At 33.7% G+C, this 22,687-nt stretch overlaps 2 protein-coding genes across 3 annotated transcripts; both read left to right on the plus strand.

Moving 5' to 3' along the window:
• The first annotated feature begins 2,674 nt into the window (after window positions 1-2,674).
• LOC112706002 (uncharacterized) lies at window positions 2,675-5,428 on the plus strand. The gene is made up of 2 exons (XM_025757067.3): window positions 2,675-3,789; window positions 4,939-5,428. The coding sequence occupies exons 1-2, from the start codon at window positions 3,065-3,067 to the stop codon at window positions 5,012-5,014; spliced, it is 801 nt and encodes a 266-aa protein (XP_025612852.1). The 5' UTR covers window positions 2,675-3,064; the 3' UTR covers window positions 5,015-5,428.
• Window positions 5,429-8,277: 2,849 nt separating this feature from the next.
• Window positions 8,278-13,243, plus strand: LOC112706003 (TOM1-like protein 4). Of its 2 annotated transcripts, none has more exons than XM_025757068.2 (10): window positions 8,278-8,557; window positions 8,808-8,921; window positions 9,372-9,450; window positions 9,690-9,788; window positions 9,874-9,987; window positions 10,435-10,583; window positions 11,339-11,420; window positions 11,853-11,938; window positions 12,031-12,225; window positions 12,380-13,243. In XM_025757068.2, the coding sequence occupies exons 2-10, from the start codon at window positions 8,812-8,814 to the stop codon at window positions 13,011-13,013; spliced, it is 1,548 nt and encodes a 515-aa protein (XP_025612853.1). In that variant the 5' UTR covers window positions 8,278-8,557; window positions 8,808-8,811; the 3' UTR covers window positions 13,014-13,243. The 2 variants fall into 2 exon arrangements, with proteins under 2 accessions (XP_025612853.1, XP_025612854.1); XM_025757069.3 differs by having other exon boundaries at window positions 8,290-8,551.
• Window positions 13,244-22,687: the final 9,444 nt, after the last annotated feature.

Raw genomic sequence — 22,687 nt, forward strand, 5'->3', positions numbered from 1 at the left:
TATATAATATGAAAAGAGTTATTAAGCATTATTTGAGGAGGAGTTTGCTTTCCTCTAATTAATCTACTTATCATCAACAACCTCATAATGGTAAGGGGCCAGACATAGGAGAGAGGAGCCGAAGTTCGGAGTTATTCAAGTCCCTACATAATTTTTTTTTTCGGTAAAAAGTCCCTACATAATTTATTAACTAGATTCATTTTTGTGTAACGGATCTATAAGAATTTAGTTTAGTTTTTCTATTTTTTTTTATTTGGATAATGGTCTAGTCACTATAATTCAATATTACAATTCTTAATTCAAAAATTAAGTCAAAAGAAGGTTAAGATTTTTATAAGACTAGCAATATATATTTTATCTGTAGGTATTCAATTCGAATCAATTTATTCAGGTAGAATTGTCTACTCGATTTACTGCGGATAAAGTAGAGTGCGGTACGAGTTTGCCTACGGATAAGATAAGTACAGATTCAGGATATATCCTACCCTATTCTATCCGCACTCCTAATATATTATATAATATATATGTAAAAGTTATGCATGTAGTGAAGAAAGTGAATGTTGAACTCACGGTCTTTCTTTTATAAAAACTTGAAATAATCTCTAAGTTAGTTGATGATGATATTATTTGTAATTTTATGTTAGATTTTCTTAAAATTTTATTGTTTTTAATTTTAATTTGAACTTAGTTTTTTATTTTCTATTTTATTAATATGTATGAAATTTGGAATGGTAGAATTTTATATTTGTTTAAAATTTTTTTATTTTTCTGCGGGTAAAGTCGGGTAGAGTAGGGTTTGGAACTTTAGGGTGTAGATAGAGTTATGATTGAGAGATTCTCAACCCGTAGATGGGAGATGGTAGGATTTTAAGAAAGTTTTTAACCCGCAGATAAGATTAGAGTAGAGTCCAAACCCTACCCTACCCTACCCATTGCTAGCCATAGATTTTCATAATTCATAAATAGTTAATTATTACTAACATTTTTGTACATAATGCAATCGTCATACCTATAATTCGACGATTACAATTTATAATTAAGAGAAATAGTCTAAATAGACGTCAAGACTCCCAACACAACTACAGTAATTCCTACATAAGTCTTCATTAATAAGGATGGCAACGGGTCCTCATGGGGACGGGACATGCCCCCCGCCCCCGCCTCCATTATCTGTCCCTGTCCCCGTCCCATCTCCGCGACGGATAACGGGGACTCTGTATCCGTCGGGGACTCGGTTATTCGTGGATTTTTTTTTAAAACAAAAAAATTGAAAAAAATTTAAAAAAATAGAGATAATTATTGATAACCATGGAACCTCCGAAAGTAAATACTCAAATGATAACAGCAAATCCACAAATGAATAAGGCAAATTCACAGAAATTTTGATAATAGAATTAACACACATAGAATATAGACAGTGATAATAGCAAATCCACATATACAGTGATAACAGCAATCCACATATGAAGAACGATGAAGACAGAGACCCTCACTGCTGCGACAAAAGCGGTGACGACGACCCTCCCTACTGCGACGAATACGGCATTGAGAGAACCCTTCCTACCGCAACGAAGATGGTGTTGAGAGAATCCTCACTGCTTCAACGAAGACGACAACGGCGACACTCACGGACGCGTGAAGAGAGAAGACGCCGACAATGGATGATGAATGACGAAAACGGCGACGCGATTTAAGTGAGAAAAAGAGTGCAAATGCATGACGGTGAAGGGTTTAGGGTGGCAATAGTGAGGGGTTTAGGATGGCGGCGGATGATAGATGACGAAACGACATTAAGAGAAAAGGTGGATTAAAAAGAACAAGAAGTTAGGGTTTTGTGAATGATTTTATCAGATTTGAACGAAAAGAGGGAATGTCAAATGTGAATGATGGCTTGGGGTTTCAGGAGGGTTTAAAACTAATATGTATATATGAAGGATATTTTGGTCATTTTCTATAACGAGGATTATACGAATATCCACGGGACGGGGACCTCTATCCCCGTCTCTGTCCCGTTTATTATATAGGGTCCCGTCTCCGTCTCCTATGAAAGAAATTGACCCCAAATATGTTCTTTGACAGGTAAATTTTCACAGATACTTACTCCGCCGAAAAAAATTACTATACCTATCGATTAATGTCTCAAAATTTCAAAAATCAGTTAAAAAATCAACAAATACATTTAATAATTATTATTAAATTGTTACATATCATTCAAAAATAAATTATATCACATATCGTCATATTATTGGATGATCATCTATAAAAAAATTAAAATAAAAAATAAAAGATATTTAAAAATCTATTACTCATCTAAATCATTCTATTAATTTTTTAAATTATTACTTATTTAAGTATTAAAATATCTTTTACAAATATTCATATCATGGGCTGTTTTTTAGAATTTGACATATATTTTATTTACGAAAAAGATAAAATGACATGTTTCATTAAAGCGATGAGATATACTTCAAAAAAATCTTCTATACAAGAATGTGTACAAATTTAGATATATTTAGTATAAAAAAAGGGACAAATCTTATATTTCTTTAATTTATATAATAATTAAACCATGAGACAAAAAAAAAAAAATACGAGCACATATCAATCTAGAAGCATGATCTAATTTCTTAATGTGCAAATAATAGAATCAATATCGTTTTCTTCTTTTAGAAAAATAAAGATTAAAGTTACATTTAAAAAAAAAGAAGAGACAAACGAGAGAAATGTGAGGGTGAGAGAGCAATTAAAGAATTGGGCCCCACAAATCCACCAGCATCCAGAATCCCTTGACTTTAAGCCTTAAGGAGGCTAATCCCTGTTAATTTTATTCCCTCATTCAACACTATAATATCCCGATTACCAAACAAATTAATTAAATAATTAATTAATTAGCATTTAGCAGCATAAACCATAAAGCATTATTCTTTATTCATTAACAGCTCTCACTTCTCACTCCTATCTCAACCGTGTCGTCGGTGAATGAAAAACAAACACCTTTGCTTCAAACAAACATTACAAACACAAAACAGAACCACCAAAAAAACAGAGCAAGAGAGACATCATCATGCTTGATCCACGAACACACGAACCAACCAATCCATTTCTTCTCTACAATGGAAATGGAACAACAACCACGCATCGTAGTTACAACTCATCATGGGACGAAGTGGATTCTCCTCCTCTATGGAGCACGAGCCCCTCACGTGATCACAACAGAGCCAACCACCACCACCACCATTACAGAAGCATGTCCCCTGCTTCTCGAACACAAGCCATAGTCAGAGGCCAAAGGGAGCTCATGGAGATGGTTAAGAACATGCCTGAGTCCAATTACGAGCTCTCTCTCAAGGATCTCGTCGAGCATCACCACAGACATAACAACAATTCAGAGGAGGCGCCCACGGCGGCGGAGGACCAGAGGAAAACAAAGAGCCTAAAGAACGGTAGTGGCCGCGGCGGCGGCGGAGGTAGTAGAAGAGTGGTTAGGAGAAGTGGAAGCATTGATCGCGGATCAGGTGGATTCTATCTGAAGATGATGATCCCTTCTTTCTCTTTGGGATCTAAGAAGAAAAATAAGAACAAGAACAAGAACAAGAATAATGAGTCGTTGGTCTCGGCGAATAACAGCAAAGTATCGCCGAGGCCAACGACTAATAATAATAATTCTGATAAGGAGTGGTGGAAGAAGAGTGATGACAGTGGTTCTTCAAGCCTCAACAGTGGCAGCTCCACCAAGAGATCTGGTAGCAGTAGCAGTAGTAATAGCAGCTGCAGCACAAGTAATTCCAGGTATATTTTATCCAATCATCTAATAATTCTCGTCTATCAACTTTACATAAACGCAATTTAAGAACATATATATGGCTTTGATTTTCTGTTTGTTATTTGATTAAAAATTAGAAAATTGATGCCATGTGCTTTTCTTAAATCATCTTAATTTTGTTAAAATTCTACATATTAAATTAAATCATATGGTTGGTACAGGGGACAAGATTCTAGAACAGAAGTAATTATACAATTTTTTTTCTTATTTCGTGCTGTTAGTTAGTTGAATCTTGCAGAGTTTTCCGTTGTTTGTTTTGGTTCTGATTTCAGAACAGAACATTCAATTGTATATCCTTCAAATTGATCTGGATCTTGGGGAATATTTGCTTCAAAGTACTATAACATGATCTTAGGGTTTCGGTCCCAAAATTTTGGTAACTGAAAAAGTAAAGGAGAAACAAAAGTTACAAACGCGCACACGTTGTCGGGTAGATTCTAGATTTCATCTTATGAAATATTTTTACCATTTTATCATATTGAATATCGAAACCAATGAATATTGGTTTTCAATTGATTTTCAATTTTCGATGTTCATCTAACACCACTCCATTCTTTTTATGTTGTACCCTGTGTGTGATCGATTATAGGGGTAAATTGGCACCACTTACTTTGATTGAAAATGTCCTTGGGTGCTTCTTTTAAGGACTTGACCTAAATCAAATCAAAAGGGGAATTGTAGTTATTCAAAAATATTTTTTTATACTAAAATCAACCACTAAAATCAGTCACTAATATATTTGTATATAAATATATATGTGATTTAATTTATTTTTAATATATATTTATTTTAACATATATTTTATACTAATAACTGATTTTGATAACTAATTTTTGTGTAGACGTAATATAATCGATAATTATTAGGCGTTTGTTTCTTAGCTATTGCAATATGCAATTACTTTTTGTTGCTTACTAATCTGACTAAACAAGTAATGGTTGTAAGCCAAACAGGTGTCTACTTTGACAAAAAAGAGAAAAAGAAAAAAGGGAATAGCCTTACATATTAAGCATTGTAACATCATATTTAGGACCTACACGTCTGTGTTTATCTTGGTTAACTTACTATTTACTAATTAAATTTGGGCACCATGACTTTTTTTTATGCATTTTTAGGGTTAGGCATGAGAAGAGTAATGGTCATCGTTGCTGGCCTTGCATTCCAAGACGCAAAAGGCAAACACAGAAATAACATTGTCGACATGTTCGTGTGATGAAAAATGATAGAGTACTTGTGGAATGAATGCATCTTTTATATGTTGAAACAAGTCCACATACACAGGCTCATCATGGAATTATAGCCATTGATAATACTTTGATTCGGCTTTAACTTTGATAAATAATTCAGATGAGTCCAACTTTTGAGCCTGGCTCTCAAGAATATTGTGATCCAATATTACACTTTTACAAGTATTGTTGTATGTGCTTCATGTAATTAATGTTTCACTGATGTTTAGACATGACAGGGCATATATGAAAGTGGTGTGGGTTCTTTAGATATTCATAGAGGTGGCTTTAACTAGCCTGTATGTTTCTTTTATTCTTTATCTTGGTTGTACTGTTAGATGGTTCTATATATGACTATGCAATGAATAGCATTTTCTGATGATTAGCACATAATTAAGTTTAAGGTATATTAATTTCTTACCTATTTTCCAATTCAACATATCAAAGATTAAGAATGAAAATGGATAAAGTAGAGTAAAGTTTAGATCGAATTTTAACTTTATTCACAGGTTGATCTTATCCTATTTGCAGATTTATAATATGTCAATTCTAATTCTATCTGTTCTCAATTTGTGGGTATTTTACCTTACCCACAAGTCATTAACAAAATACAATATTTAATAATCTAATAAGATATTGGGGTCATAATTTAGTATTTATATAATTAAGCAAATTTGGCTTTTATATAAATAAAATTTTTAAATTTTTAATTAAAAATTTTGACTTAGTGATTAAAGGCATTTTATATGAATGAAAGGTTTTTGGTTAGACACTCATTTATATATATATATATATATATTATGAAAAGTTGTGATGTAAAACTTCAAAATTAAACTCATATATATATATAGGGTGTATGTTGGTTGGGTAGGATTGAATTTTAACCTACACCATATTCAATCCGCAGTGGGTTGGTTTGACAATTTTATCCGACTAAGTTGGGTCAGGTTTGATATCCGCAAATAAAATTGTTACTGCCATTTTTACTAAAGACTAACTAACACTATATTATTGTATATATAAAGTAAAATTTAAATTTTTTGACATTTATCAAATTAAATTAGTAAATTAATCCCTAGATAAACACAAATTTAAGATGTGAAATAGGTGGAGGTTGAGAGAAGTTTTTTCAAAGCTAACATTTTAAGTAAAACTTGATTGCAACTTAATTTAAAAGAAATTTATTCACATAATACCAGTGTACCATTATTATTAAATAGTGTAATACATAAAGCCAACATGTAACTATCTATCACCAGAATCTTAGTCTATTGGGATGAAAAAGGAATAAATTTGTTTATTTGTTCCAACAAAAAGTTAAAACAAGACAAATGCGACAACTAATATTTTTATGCTTACAAAGAACATCGCGATAGGACAAATAACGATATTCGTATGCACCGTGTTGGGAGTTTTCACATGGTTAACAAATAACATGAGTTGAATGGATGCAGGTTTCTTGTAAATTTAAATTTAATATTGAAATTTATTATAAAAAAATATAACTTACAGTAATTTAAAAAAAAAGTGAATTGCATATATGGTCATGAATTTTTTTTGATAATATATTTGGTCATGAATTTAATTACATTTTTTTTAGTACACATTTAATTGCATATATATATATATGGACTGCATTTTTTTTTTTTTTTGGTATTTCTATATGGACTGGATTTAATTGCATATTTGAAACTCATAAACATGCTTCTTGCTTTTGTTTTGGACCTGAGTCACACCGGTTTTCGTCACTGACTATGTACACACTGGATGACAAATAAATGGGCCAGTTTGGGCCTTCTCATTCTTAGCTCAATTTCAGTACAAAAAAATTGATGACTGACATAAACAACGATAACAACGAAGCCTTGATTTTAATAAAAAAAAAAAACCAAGCCTTGATTTATATTTCGACCATAAAAGAGCTTCTTGGGCCATATTTTCTTTTATTTTCTCTTTCAGAGGAGAAAATTCTCTTGACCAAAAGAATCTAAAAAACGGTAGAGAAACTTTATTCATGAAAACGTTACATAAAAAATTACCAAAAAAAAAAAAATGATACATCAAATTTAACTTTTAATAAGAAACAAATTCAGAAAAGCTTTAGAATTTAGATGTCCTAAATTATGACTTAACTTTGAAAAGAAAAAATTAATAATAGATTATTTCTGGTAAAAAAAAAAACACAATGACAATTATTTATTTTGCAAACTTAATATTAACTTTAAGGAGATATTACATATTAAAATCACAAAACAGTATAATTGTTTTTTTTCATATATGACTAAGGAATGAATTTATTTGTATTGTTGTAAAAAAAACTAAATTGGAAAAGAAACGATAATATGACTAGTAGGTAGATTTGTCAAGGAGGAAATATATACTTTCAAATTTTCTTCATTACTTAGCATTCAAAAGTTCAAAGGGGAATAACAAGGCTGAGAGTCTATGGTTGACCTTAAGATTCCAAGCTCCAATGGAGACCCGTGATGATGTGTGAATCAGAAAAACGCGGTTACCAATTAGAATGCGACTTCCCATCACTTATTCTAACTTCTACAAAAGTCAAACTAAGAACATCAACAATATAGTACTCCGTACTAAACAACAACTACTTTGCTTCATATTTTACATTTTTTTATTTTTCTTTTTAGCAAGGATAAGCTAAAAATAAGTAAAAATAAAGAGGACAAAGCATGATGATAGATATAACCAAGTAACCAACCGGCCGAACCCAAAATAATAATAATAAATTAACAATAATTTAATGAAGTGTTGGATATATGTTTGAATTAAATATTTTATATATTAATCAATTTAAATTTATTGAGTGACCAATTTATCCGCTCACAATTAGTTTTAAGTTTTTTAAATTAAAAAATATCTGTAAATAACAAAAAATATATATGTATTATTTTAGATTTTTTTTCTTAAAAAAGAATATTCTTTGATTTGTCATTTTAACTACAATTTTGAATTTAGTTTATTTTATTTAATTACATTTTAACTCATTTTATTTTTATTTCTTTCAGAAACAAGAGGGAGTAATATTTTTTAGAATAAATAATAATAATATAATTAAATATCTTTTAAATATAATTTTTATTCAATTTTTAAAAGAGATAAAAAATAAAAAGTAAATAATTTTCTTAATTTTTTGAATAATTAATACAAAAATTGTTAAAAGATAAATAATATTTTTTAAATAATAATACTAATACATATTAATTTGTCGCGATCGTAAAACGAATAAAATGAGAAAAGAAGGAAAAAAAAAAACATGGTTTCGTTGTTTGTGTAGGTGAGGTGTGTTGTGTGTAAGAACAAAAAAAAGTGAAAAGTCGGTCCCCAAAATCCCCAATTGGAGACCGATCTTCTTTCTTCCAATCTCTCATCTGCTTCCTCATACATTCCGATTCGCTTCTCTATTCTGATTCTACGATTCCATTCCATTCCATCAATTCAATTCTTCTACTCTCCGATTGTTTTCCTTCCACAGCTAAAGGTTAAGGTCATTTCTCCCTCTCTCCCTCTCTCTCTCTCTCTCTCTCTCTCTCTGCTAATTTTGACCGATTGAATTGGTACTGTGAGGTTTGATAATTTTGAAAATTGTGGATTAATTAGTGGTCATGCCTGTAATAAATGACGATTTTAGTAGGTGTAATAACAAGTTTAGATTTTTTTTTTTTTGGATTGGGTATATAATTTGGGTTTGCTTATTGATATGGATTTTGTCGTTGCGTGGTTTTGGGATTTTGCAGAGAGATGGCTAACAATGCTGCTACGTGTGCTGAGAGGGCAACAAGTGACATGCTTATTGGTCCTGATTGGGCAATTAACATTGAGTTGTGTGATATCATCAATATGGACCCTAAGTAAAAACCTTATAGTTCATACTCTTGCTCCTTTCCTGTTTAACTTTTCTTTTTGTCTCTCATATTCTCATTAATGGATTGCTAAAGTGAAGTCTCTGTCTTCAAATCGATATTACACCTGTGATTTAGATATTATGTATGCTTTTGGTTTGTGAGTAATTTTATGTAATTTCAATTATCACTTTTCAATAGGTTCCTAACCTTCTGCTAGTGTTTGCCAGAGAACTGTTGGTAATTCATACACTGTGGCTTAGTGAGCTAGGTGTCAAGTAGGCAAAAGTGAAACTGTGTCCTTTTTTTTTTTTCTTGTTAACTTGATATTCAGTTTTTACTTTTTGGTTTTGGATCTTAAGTATGTTGATTGATTCTTTATAACTTATTCTGGACAGTGTGGGTTTTCCTTGATTATGTTGTTCTTGATCTTCTCTGCTGAACTGATTAAATTTGCAGGCAAGCAAAGGATGCGTTAAAGATACTTAAGAAGCGTTTGGGCAATAAAAGTCCCAAGATACAACTTCTGGCACTTTTTGTTAGTATTTCTCTTCTACTTTTTTTATAGTTATTGAATGTTTTAATGCAATTTGACGTCGTGTGACAGATTATTTTATAGGTTAAAGTAACTTTTGTAAAGTTGTTGATATTTTTTAAATTCTTTTGCTGTTATAAGATATGAGGCGTAGAGTACTGCCAAAATTTTTATTCATGGTTTCAGTTATGTACACATAGTGAATAACTCTAACTCACATGCATGGTATGTATTTGATGTAGGCACTGGAGACCCTTAGTAAAAATTGTGGTGAAAGCGTGTTTCAGCAGATTGTTGAGCGGGACATCTTACATGATATGGTTAAGATAGTGAAGAAGAAGGTATTTAATTTCTTTGACACCTTTTATAGTTCAGTAATAGACTCTCTTATCCACTCCTTTATTTTTTTTCCATCTCATTGTACAGCCTGACTTAAATGTGAGGGAAAAGATACTGATTTTGATTGATACATGGCAAGAAGCTTTTGGGGGCCCAACCGGTGTTTACCCCCAATACTATGCAGCATATAATGAATTAAAGGTGATAACTCATGTGCACCGAGATATTTCTTTCGGGCAATTAATTTATTTTTGCAAGCAAATAGTTCTACCGTATATTGACATGCATTGACGTTTTTATTGATGCACATTAATGATGTAAAACATGTTATATATTTTACTGCATGTGACATATTCTTATAGTTCTTGCGTTAACCTGGGAAAAAATTAGCCTGTAGTATTTTTTTTTTTAAATTATTGTTTTTTAGTACGTTGGTTATATTACTCCACAAGCTCCATGCAAATGTGTGTGTGCATGTTGGAGTTGCACTCCTAGGCATGCACACACACTCACTCAAATGCTCTCTTTTCTCACAAAGGCATATCTAAATTTCTATTCAAAACTACATATGATTAAGTTATTTTTGGATCAGAAGCATTAATATTTTGTTTCTCAAATGTATTATTCTTAATAATTAATATTTGCTAGGCTGCTGGAGTTGAATTTCCACCACGAGCAGAGAACAGTGTGCCATTTTTCACTCCTCCTCAAACCCAGCCGGTTGTTCATTCAGCTGTAGAATATGATGATGATGCTGCTATTCAGGCTTCTCTTCATTCGGATGAATCTGGCCTTAGGTGCTCTTTCAACTTCATATCCTAATATTCTAATCCCCATGTTTGTTGTGTCTGGCTAAAAGTATTACCATATAATTCACATAATGCAAAAAGATTTAATTGAGTAGGTAGGGACCACCATCTTATAAAACTCAATTTTATACAAATATGTATGCCAAATTTTACACACAGTTTGCATGCTGGTAAAGTCATTATAATGGATCCTCTAAATTGATGGTTTATGATTTTAAATTTTACATCTCTACGAACCAATTTACCTGTTGGTAGTTTCTGAAGTGGAAGGTCCTTTGTCAGGGTAAGAAATCTGTCCAATTCTTGTGGCAATGAATTTCCAACTTAGACAAAAAAGGAATTAAATAATGAAAAGAGTTTTTGAAGCTGTTTGAAAGTTTGTCGTTTTAATGCCCTAGGTCATACTGGTTATATCTAGTCTCTTCCCTGAACATCTTAAGGGTCAGCACCACATCGGCCTAGTAGTCAAGGGGGCATTAGTTTGCCCTGGTGCCGGCCAAATGTTTAGGGCTTTAGGCCTTGCAAATGTTGATGATTTAATTAGGGGACTTCCTCTTATGGATTTATGGGGGATTTTGGTGCTCTTTTTGGCTGGTGCTCAATTTTTTGTCTTCATCCATCTATGTAACTGTTGTAGGAATACTATTCTTTATCTTTTTTAGTACTTGTCTTCTTTCTCCTGGTAAATTTTCTTAGCTTTAGCTTTTTTTTTCTCCGTCTCAACTAAATTTGTTTATAATCAGTGTGCCAGAGATTCAAAATGCTCAAGGACTAGCTGATGTTTTGATGGAAATGCTGAATGCCCTGAATCCTAAAGATCCCAAGGTGATACTTTTCCCGCCTGTTATGTTTCTTTATCTTCTTGCTTCATTGTCGAACTTCTGTTCAGTTTTTTCTTGTTTATGAAGACGTGCTTGAAGATGCTATATTTCTCTTTACTCATTTTTGCATTCTGTTAGTTATTGTGAAGCACTAGGGAAATTTCAATCTATTGTTTACATGGGGATTAATTCATTTGTACTAGACATTGTGTTTAGCTGTTGTTTCAGAGTAGATAACCTACAAACGTGTTCTGGAAGGGAAAAATCCAGTCATGACATGTACAGAAATGTTCCTTGCAGTTGCAGAACTAAGACATATTTCAAACTTAATGCTTTTACTTGCTATAATATTTTTAATTTTTTGTTCTGTGCAAAGTAGTCATGGTGAGTTGTCAATTTTCATTTGTTTCCTAATGTTTTTAATAAAACTTGGCAGAGCGTGAAAGATGAATTCATTGTTGACCTTGTGGACCAGTGCCGATCTTATCAAAAGCGTGTGATGCTTCTTGTGAACAATACTGCGTAAGAAATTTTCGCAAAAAAAAAAAAAAAAAGAAGTCTCTTCTCGCCATGGAACCCCAAAATAATGACAATAATGGTTGCCTTTTGTCCAGGGATGAGCAGCTTTTAATTCAGGGATTGGCACTGAATGACAGCCTTCAGCGAGTACTCCTCAAACATGACAATATTGCGAACGGAACTGTCGATACAGGTGGAAGAGCAACAGAAACTCCAGCTCTGCCACTTGTAAATGCAAATCACGAGGATGATGATGAGTCAGAGGATGATTTTGCTCAACTAGCCCATAGGTGAACCACAGAAATTCTTTCATTATATTAATCTTGTGGTAGTTCATATATCTTAGTAAGCATAATTGTTTATATCATGGTTTAATTCGATTTCTGTCAAGCATATTTCCATTTGATACACACTATAATTAGCAGTTCAATACAATAATTTCAGGTCATCACGCGATACTAATGCACAGAACCGGAAACCAGCCTACGACAAGGCAGAACCAGGGAGGTTTAACTCATTTCTTCCTCCACCACCACCATCAAGGAATCCGGTCTACTCTGACACAGGCATGGTTGACTATCTCAGTGGTGATGCATATAAAGCAGAGGGAGGATCCTCTGAAAACTCAAAGCAGACTCCATTGGCAGCCCCGACTAATCCTACCTCATCAACTATTCCTGCACGGTCCTCTTCACCTCCTTCTCATGCCAGGAGTACTTCACCAGTTGTCAGTGGCCAGCCTGTGTATGATGAGCCATCTCCCACAAAAAAGTATTCAGAAGATCTGCCTCCAGCTCAATGGGACAGGGACACACCATCTACTGGGTTCCTTCCACCGCCACCTGCGAAGCACAACCAGAGACAACAATTTTTTGAGCAACAAAGTGGAACAACTTACTCAAGTGGTGGATCCAGTTCCTCTTATGATGGTTTGGTTGGGCAAACTCAGAATCTGTCTCTAAATCCATCCACCCCAACCAAACAACAGAAGCCAGAGGATGTCCTGTTCAAAGATTTGGTTGATTTTGCCAAATCCAAAACCTCTTCATCTTCGAAACCAAATAATAGGTCATATTGAGATATTGTTTGTATTTTTTATACTGCTACAGCTCACGAGTGTGGTTCATCGTGTTTTGCTTCAGATCATTGAGACAACCCATTTTGTGGTTGTGTTTTAGGAATCTTCGGGTATGATTTTCCCATGCGTGTACGTAGTTTAAAATATATAGTCGTTGCATATATTCATGTATATGGTTCATATTGGATTTGTTGGCTCGTGTTCTAAATAATATCGGATTCTTAGCTTCAGAGTTTCTTCCAAAATCCCTATTTGAAAAATGGAAGTGAGTATTTATTCGATGGGGTAATTTCAAACTCTTCGAGCTCCATTATCCACCAAATAGAATGAGTATCATAATATTTATTTACGAGTAATGCTATATGACTAGTAAATATTATCATATTTTGGCAGCATTTGGTTAGTAATAATTTATAATTATATTTATAGATATTTTGTATAACTCTGTCTATGTTGCACTTGCGGTACATAGCAGGTCCCAAGTTCGGATGAAGGAGGAGGGTTGTGTTAGGTCTTCGACAACCAACATAAAAGCATAGTCGAATCCTCATGACATGAATTAAAGATGTTATTGCGCTAAAGGTTGCCCGGAAATAACGCACTGTATGACTCGAGTACGGTGTCAAATGAGCAAGGGCCGTTGTATCAGTGTCCGGATGTAGTGTTAAATGAACAAGGATTCTCGCGTTTTCGTGAACGGACGAGGGTAAATAAGCTAGTTCACAAAATAAAAGGTAAAGGTCGGAGCAACAGAAGGTTGAGATTTGGGACATGGAACATAGGCACTCTAACAGGAAAATCTATGGAGGTGGTGGACACCATGACAAGGAGGGAGATTAACATTATGTGCCTACAAGAAACAAAATGGGTTGGTGCGAAGGCTAGGGAGTTGGATACTTTCGAATTCAAACTTTAGTATACAGGAAAGATGAAGAATAGGAATAGGGTTGGTATTATTGTGGATAAGCAGTGAAAGAAGGACGTATTAGATGTCAAAAGGGTGGGAGATCGGATCATCTCCATCAAACTTGTGGTGGAGGGAGGTGCTTTTCATGTGATTAGCGCCTATGCACCGTGAGTGGGTTCGGACGAACAATACAAGATAAGGTTTTGTGAGGATCTAGAGAGTTTGGTCTAAGACATACCTTCGGGAAATAAGATTTTCTTAGGAAGAGATTTAAATGGCCATGTTGGAAAAGAAGTGACTGGGTATGGAAGTATTCACGGAGGCTATGGTTTCGGGGTGATCAATGCCAATGGTAAAACTATTTTAGACTTTTCCTCAACCTTTGACCGTCTCATCGCAAATACATGTTTTAAAAAGAGAGACGAATATCTTATAACCTATAAGAGTGGCATGATAAGCTCTCAAATCAACTTATTCTTGTTGAGGAGAGTCTACCGAAAATTTTGCATTAACTGTAAAATTATCTCGAGGGAATGTTTAACAACACAATATAGGATGCTTGTCATGGATTTTCACGTTGAGCAAAGGTTGAGGAAAAGACATCATACAAAGAACCCAAGGACTGAGGTAGTGGCGGATGAAAGATGAGGAACAAAGAAGCTTCCTAAGATGGATAGGAGAAAAGGCAAAGCGGGATGAGAATGGAAGCGCGGAAGAGATGTGGAGGGAGATGGCAGAAGTTATTAGAAGAACAGAGAAAGAAAGTTTTGGTGAATCTAAAGGAATAGAAAAAAGAGACAAGGAGTCCTGGCGGTGGAATGCGAGTGTACAAGAAAAGATAAAGATAAAAAGGGAGTGCTTTAAAGAGTGGTCTCTATGCTGCAATGCAGATAATTAGAAAAAAATATAAGGCGACTAAGAAAGAGACAAGGTGGCTGTAAGTGAAGCAAGAACAAGAGCATATGAGGGTTTCTACCAGCTTTGGGCACGAAAGAAAAAGGAAAAGGTATATATAGAATCGCAAAGATCCGTGAAAGAAGAACGAGATATTTGGATCAGGTTAAGTGCATAAAGGATAAAGATGGAGACGTGTTGGCTCAAGAGGAGAATATTAATGAGAGGTAGAAGAGCTACTTCTACGAGTTATTTAGTGAAGGACATAAGACTCTTCCGAGCCTTGGTCGGTTATGCACAAGTGAAGAAGATCAAAACTTTAACTACAATCGAAGGATTCAAGACATCGAGATAAAAGAGGCTCTAAAGCAGATGAAAAATGGCAGGATAGTATGACCTGATAATATCCCGATTGAAGTTTGGAAGAGCCTTGGAGGAAAATGCATCAACTGCTTAACCAAGCTTTTTAATGAGATTTTAAGGGCAAAGAAGATGCCTGATAAGTGGAGAAAGAGCACCTTAGTACCTATCTACAAGAATAAGTGGGATATACAAAGTTGAGAAAACTATAGAGGGATCAACCTTATAAGCCATACCATGATGTTATGGGAAAGAGTGATAGAACGGAGGTTAAAAAAAGAGACACAAGTAACAGAGAACCAATTTGGATTTATGTCAGGTAGATCCACCACCGAAGCGATATACCTGTTAAGAAGAATGATGGAGAGATATCGTAGTAATAAAAGGGATCTACATATGTGTTTATTGATTTGGAAAATCGTACAATAGGTGCCAAGGGAGGTCTTATGGAAGGTTTTAGAAAAGAGGAGAGTAAGAAATGTATATATTCATGCAATTAAAGACATGTATGATGGGGACACAACTAGTGTGAAGACTCAAGGTGGTGTGACAGAAAATTTTCTATTGGTATAGGATATACCAGGGATCATCCTTAAATTCATACCTTTTTATATTAGTCTTGGAAGTACTCACAAAGCACATCCAAGAGCCTGTGCCATGGTGCATGCTTTTTACCGATGATATCATCCTTATGGGAGAGTCAAGGAAAGACCTAAATAAGAAGTTGGACTTATGGAGAGAAGCTCTAGAAGTGTATGGTCTACGCATAAACCGTAGTAAGATGGAATATATGGAATGCAAGTTCGGTCTGAGAAGGAAAAACCCTAATATAGATGTGAAGATTAGAGAAAACATCCTATGAAAAGTTAAAAGTTTTATGTATCTTGGGTGCATTATACAGGATAATAGAGAGATTGAACATGATGTAAATCATAGGATCCAAGCAGGTTAGTCAAAATGGCGGAGTGCATCTGGTTTTATATGCGACAAAAAAGTACTTTTACAACTTAAAGGTAAATTCTATCGCACTGCTATAAGACCGGATATACTTTATGGTATAGAGTGTTGGGCGGCTAAAGGAGAGCACGAACATAAGCTAAGTGTGGCAGAAATGAAGATGTTGAGATGGATGAGTGGTCATAGGCGATTGGATAAAATAAAAAACGAAAATAAGGGCGAGAGTTGGAGTAGCACCCATTGTGAAAAAGATGGTAGAATTGCATCTCAGGTGGTTTGGACATGTGAGAAGAAGACTGACAGAACACCCAATCAGGAGGATGGATGAGATCGAAGATGGATAAGGAGTGAAAGGCAGAGGAAGATCTAAGAAGACCATTCATGAGGTAGTCAAACAAGATCTACATATAAACGGTCTATCTGTAGACATGATACATGATAGAACTCAATAACGTCGTTTGACTCATGTAGCCGACCCTACCTAATGGGACAAGGCTTTGTTGTTGTTGTATTTATAGACATTTTGTATATAAGAAGTATATAATTTATATCTATATTTACTAAGAATTTTATACACCATAAATTAATACCGTTTGCATTTAGATTTTTCAGAATTTGAATATATAAATTAATAAAAATTATTTGTTAAAGACAATTTAATATTAATGTGTAATATCTTCAATAAAATTAGTACAAACTGGCTAATTTTATGGTGACGAGTATTTTCTAATGAAGAGTAAAGATTGTATTTTATATAAAAAAATTAAAAAAAATAAATACGTGTACAATATACACTTTTTAAAAAAATTAAATTATAATATTCACTCTTAACCAAAAAAAAATTATCCTAAGTTAGGGGTTCATGATAATATCCGATAACTACTGACTAGACTAGGACTAGCTATGTTTTTATTAGTATTTGCTTTCTCGTTCGGAATATTGAGAAAAGCTGTATGGAATCATGCCTAGTCATCATTAAAATACATACAATTGCAACAAGGATTGAGGACGCTAAAATATTTGAGAATTTATTGATAGATAATCTTCTTTTGCCAACGTATTTTTCTTTTTCGGTTTGTTCGAATGATTTAGAAATCCTCTCCTTCTTTTGGCATAATGGAGGAACCTTCCCACAATAATCGACATCACTTTGAGGTGGTGCTTACGGGAAGTATATCATGTTTTGTTAAATATCCCGTTTCCCTTTTTTAACTCTTACTCCATTATCCAAATAAGATATTTTATGTTTTATTTATCTATTTTTGTAGTATTTAATACTTTACATTTTTTGTGTTTCACAATGTTGTCTCTAACTAACTCGATAAACACTGAAATAAGATCAAGAAACATCGTTACAATGGTGCGTCTAATCTAATATGATATTCATTAAGATATGATAATCACATTATTTAATAAATATCATCAATATTACATCTTCCATGAGAGTATGAGACAATGTAATATAGGGGGATTATTGGCATCAAACTCAATCTAATAGAGTAAACAATAGAAGATCATAATGAGGGTAGTTTTGAAGATTCATATAAAGAACATGTTACTTTTAGCTAGCTAGCGAGAGAACCAAGGATGTGGTGGCTGAAGGTCTTCCTTAATTTTCCAAACACGAGTAAGAATATTTTCCTCTTGATTCTTCCTCTAATGGGAATGAACGAGTTGCTTCTATTATTGCTCTTTCTTGCTGATGCTAACTTAGTTTGATGCCCCAATCCCATTACCTTTTTCTTTTTCATAATTGAATGAATCATAGAATGAGTAGTGTGTGCATGAGTAGTAGTAGTGAGTGTCACTCAGTATTTATATGTATTTATGAATGCAAGATTTGATGTATTGTATAAGGTTAGAGTAGGAACCTTCGTGCTTTAAATTTGTGCTACGGTCTACCATTTTGATTATTAACATTGGGTAATTCCTATAATGTGCCGATAATAGGCAGGTTCATGATGCACTAATTATTTGTGGTACCAAATTTGTTGGTGGGTGGTTAACTATGATTCTTGGACCTTGTTATTGATTATATTATCTTCAACTACAAGAAAGATAAGTGGGACTTCATACTTCAGGATAAAGAACTAGTATTACATTAGAAAATGTTTCGGTGCATGCCTCACTTCATATTATATGCAGATTAAGTTCTAAAGTAATTTTTGAAGTTGGTCACATGTATTAAAATAATTCTCAAAATTTTAATTATATCAATTATGTTATTAAAATTAACAAAAATATACTAATATTAGAGACTAATGTAATATATTTTTGTCAATTTCAATAACTTGATACAATTAAAATTTTAAAAAAATATTTAACGAATATAACTAAATTGAGAGACTATTTTAAAACTTAATTCAGATAAAATATGATATCTATTCACATGTCCAATAATAATGTACATTATAAAATGAGTAGAATATATATTCTAAAAATTGTCGTGTGTGTTGTAAAATGACTAAATAAATAAATAAAGAAGATGTAACAAATACAAAAATATAAATAAAAATACTATTATTAATATTTACCAACACTATTATACTACTATAAAGATAATATATTAATATTATATTAGTAGTTTATAAAGAAAGAAAGTAAAGAAATACTTTAAAAAAGAAAGAAAGAAGAAATATTTGCTTTATTGTTGAGTATTTTTCTTTGAGGCAAAAGCTTCTATTTATAAACGTATGTGATAGTAGTTTGTCAAATTACATTAAATAAGATTCTTCTTCAAAACCTGAGCCTTGTGGGAAAATAGTCATCCACCTAGGCTTTCTTATCGTAACACTCTCCTTGGATGACCATTTAGGATTATGTCTCGTTAAAACCTTACTAAAGAAAACTCAATGGGAAAAAATTTTAGTGAAGGAAAAAGAGTACAATATACTTTGTGATGGAGACTGCCTCATTAAAAACCTTGTCAAGAAAAATCCATTGGGAAAAAAATCTGACCAAGGAAAAAAGAGTACAGTCTCCCCCTTTTGCCGACATCATTTAATGTCTTGAAATCGGCACATTCCAATCTCATGTACCAATCTTTCAAAGGAGGATTTTGGGAGTGACTTTGTAAATAAATCTGTCAGATTATCACTTGAGCGGATCTGTTGGACATCAATTGTCCATTGATTTTGAAGATCATGAGTGAAGAAGAATTTAGGAGAAATATGCTTTGTTTTATCTCCTTTAATGTATCCGCCTTTAAATTGAGCAATGCATGCTGTATTATCTTCAAACAGGACAGTTGGAGCTATCTTATGATCAATCAGTCCACATGATGACAGGATATATTGGATCAAACTCTTGAGCCAAAAACACTCGCGACTTGCTTTATGAATCGCTAGTATTTCAGTATGATTAGAAGAGGTTGCTGCTATCGTCTGTTTCGTGGACCTCCATGATATAGCTATACCACCATATGTGAACAGGTATCCTGTTTGAGATCTCCCTTTGTGTGGATCAGACAAGTATCCGGCATCTGCATAGCCAACTAGTTGTGACTTGGATCCGTAGGGATAAAACAATCCCAAATCAACCGTTCCATGAAGATATCGAAAGATTTGCTTGATTCCACTCCAATGTCTTCTGGTTGGAGAGGAACTATACCTTGCTAGTAAATTTACTGCGAATGATATGTCAGGTCGCGTATTATTAGCAAGATACATTAGCGCTCCAATGTCACTAAGATATGGTACTTCAGGACCAAGGATATCTTCATTCTCTTCTTTAGGACGAAATTGATCCTTCTCCACATCCAAAGATCTTACGATCATTGGGGTATTTAATGGATGTGACTTATCCATATAAAATCTCTTCAAGATCTTTTCTGTGTATGTTGTTTGATGAATAAAGATCCCATTTTTTATATGCTCGATCTGCAGGTCGAGACAGAATTTAGTCCTTCCAAGATCTTTCATTTCAAACTCTTCTTTTAGAGTTTTTATAATTGTTGGAATTTTTTCAAGAGTCCCAATGATATTTAAATCATCAACGTACACAGCAATTATAATGAATCCAGATGCAGATTTCTTTATGAAAATACATGGACAGATATCATCATTCTTGAATCCATTTTTGGCCAGATACTCAGTAAGACGATTATACCACATTCGTCCAAATTGCTTTAGACCATATAAAGATCTTTGCAATTTGACTTAGTATAACCATTGCGAATATTCATTGGGTGGTTTAGATATCTTTAGTCCTTCAGAGACTTTCATATAGATATCCCGATCTAATGAGCCGTATAAGTAGGCTGTTACCACATCCATAAAATGCATATGCAGTTTATGATATGCAGATAAACTGACCAAATAACGCAATGTTATCGCATCCATTACAGGGGAATACGTTTCTTCATAATCTATACCGGGCTTTGTGAAAAACCTTGTGCCACAAGTCGGGCTTTATAGTGCACAACTTCATTTTTCTCATTTCGTTTTCTCACAAATACCCACCTATACCCAACAGGTTTTACATCTTCTGGTGTACGGACTACAGGTCCAAAGACTTCACGTTTTGCAAGTGAGTCTAACTCAGCCTTCATGGCTTCTTTTCATTTTGACCAATCATTCCTTTGTCGACATTCTTCGACTGATCTTGGCTTAAGATCTTTACTTTCATGCATGATATTTAATACCACATTATATGCAAATATTTCATTGACAATTGTCTTATTTCGGTCCCATTTCTCTCCTGTAAAGACATAATTTATCGATATCTCGTCATTTTCACAATTTTCAGGTACCTGAATGTCTTCTGTCGTTAAAACTATATCAGAATTTTGGACAACTGCATGTGTCTCTACTATGTCTTTTTCAACAGGAATATTATTTACCTCTTTTCTCTTTCGAGGATTTTTGTCTTTGGAATCGACAGGCCTGCACGCTTCTGGCGTGTATTTGCTTCTGTGACAATTTGTCCAACTGGGACATCAATTCGAATTGGGGCATTTTCCGCTAGTATATGAGATTTGGTTATCCTCTTTGTATCGAAAAATGCATCAGGAAATTCATTTGCTATTCTTTGCAAATGTATAATCTTTTGAACTTCTAGTTCACATTACCCTGATCGAGGATCTAAATGCATTAACGATGATGCATTCCAATTAAGTTCCTTTTCAGGAAGCTTATTCTCTCCCCCTAATGTTGGAAATTTTGATTCATTAAAATGACAATCCGCAAACCAGACTTTAAATACATCTCCCGTTTGTATCTCAAGATACCTCACTATAGAGGGAGAATCATATCCAACATATATCCCCAATTTTCTTTGGGGTCCCATTTTGGTGCGATTAGGTGGTGCAATGGGAATATATATCGCACACCTAAATATTCTTAAATGAGAAACATTTGGCTGCTGGCCAAAAGCTAATTGCATAGGAGAGAACTGATGATAATTCGTTGGCCTCAAACGAATAAGTGCTGCGGCATGTAAAGCAGCATGCTCCCAAACTGAGGTTGGGAGATTTGTTCTCATAAGTAAGGGTCTAGCAATTAATTGGAAGCGTTTAATAAGTGATTCTGCTAACCCATTTTGTGTGTGAACATAAGCTACTGGATATTCAACACTTATTCCATTAGCCATGCAATAAGCATCAAAAGCTTGGGAAGTAAATTCACCAGCATTATCAAGACGAATTGCTTTGATTGAATTTTCTGGAAATTGTGCTTTTAATCGAATAATTTGAGCCAGTAATCTCGCAAACGCCAGGTTGCGAGAGGACAATAAGCACACATGTGTCCATCTCGAAGATGCGTCTATTAGGACCATAAAATATCTAAAAGATCCACATGGTGGATGAATAGGTCAACATATATCACCTTGAATCCTTTCTAGGAATTCAGGGGACTTAAATCCAATCTTTACTGGTGATGGCTTTAAAATTAACTTCCATTGAGAACATGCAGCACAACAAAATTCACTAAATTTAAGAATCTTCTGGTTCTTTAGTGAATGTCCATGGGAGTTTTCAATAATTCTCCTCATCATAGTTGTTCTCGGATGACCCAATCGGTCGTGCCAAGTTATGAATTCATTTGGGCTAGTAAACTTCTGGTTTACAATGGCATGTGATTCAATTGCACTAATTTTAGTATAATACAACCCAAATGAAAGTGAGTGTAACTTTTCTAATATAACCTTTTTATTTGAATCATGAGTTGTGATACATAAATACTCATGATTTCCCTTATTCATAGTCTCAATATGATATTCATTTCGGCGAATATCTTTAAAACTCAACAAGTTTCTTCGAGACTTGGTAGACAATAGTGCATTATTTATTATGAATTTTGTTCTTCGGGAAACAAAATTATAGCTTTTTCGGAGCCTTCAATCACATTGCCTGAGCCAATAATAGTATTAACATATTCTTCTTTTGGCACCAGATGAGTAAAATATATATCACTTTTGAGAATGGCGTGCGAACTTACATTATCCGCAAGGCATACATCTTCATTATATATCCTTGTCATTCTCTTCAAAGGCAAATAATAATAAAATGAGTAGCATGCACAGTTAAATTGAATACTTGATCGGAATTATTTTTCTA

The sequence above is a fragment of the Arachis hypogaea genome, chromosome 8 (genome assembly GCF_003086295.3).
Source record: "Arachis hypogaea cultivar Tifrunner chromosome 8, arahy.Tifrunner.gnm2.J5K5, whole genome shotgun sequence".
NCBI classification, from domain to species: domain Eukaryota; kingdom Viridiplantae; phylum Streptophyta; class Magnoliopsida; order Fabales; family Fabaceae; genus Arachis; species Arachis hypogaea.

What these genes read in the sequence shown, in the direction of transcription:
- LOC112706003 (XM_025757068.2), top strand. Translation starts at nt 8,812, where the DNA reads ATGGCTAACAATGCTGCTACGTGTGCTGAGAGGGCAACAAGTGACATG. An exon ending in TCGGATGAATCTGGCCTTAG is followed by an intron (nt 10,584 to 11,338) that starts GTGCTCTTTCAA and finishes GTTTATAATCAG; the next exon opens with TGTGCCAGAGATTCAAAATG. An exon ending in TTTGCTCAACTAGCCCATAG is followed by an intron (nt 12,226 to 12,379) that starts GTGAACCACAGA and finishes CAATAATTTCAG; the next exon opens with GTCATCACGCGATACTAATG.
- LOC112706002 (XM_025757067.3), top strand. Translation starts at nt 3,065, where the DNA reads ATGCTTGATCCACGAACACACGAACCAACCAATCCATTTCTTCTCTAC. An exon ending in TGCAGCACAAGTAATTCCAG is followed by an intron (nt 3,790 to 4,938) that starts GTATATTTTATC and finishes ATGCATTTTTAG; the next exon opens with GGTTAGGCATGAGAAGAGTA.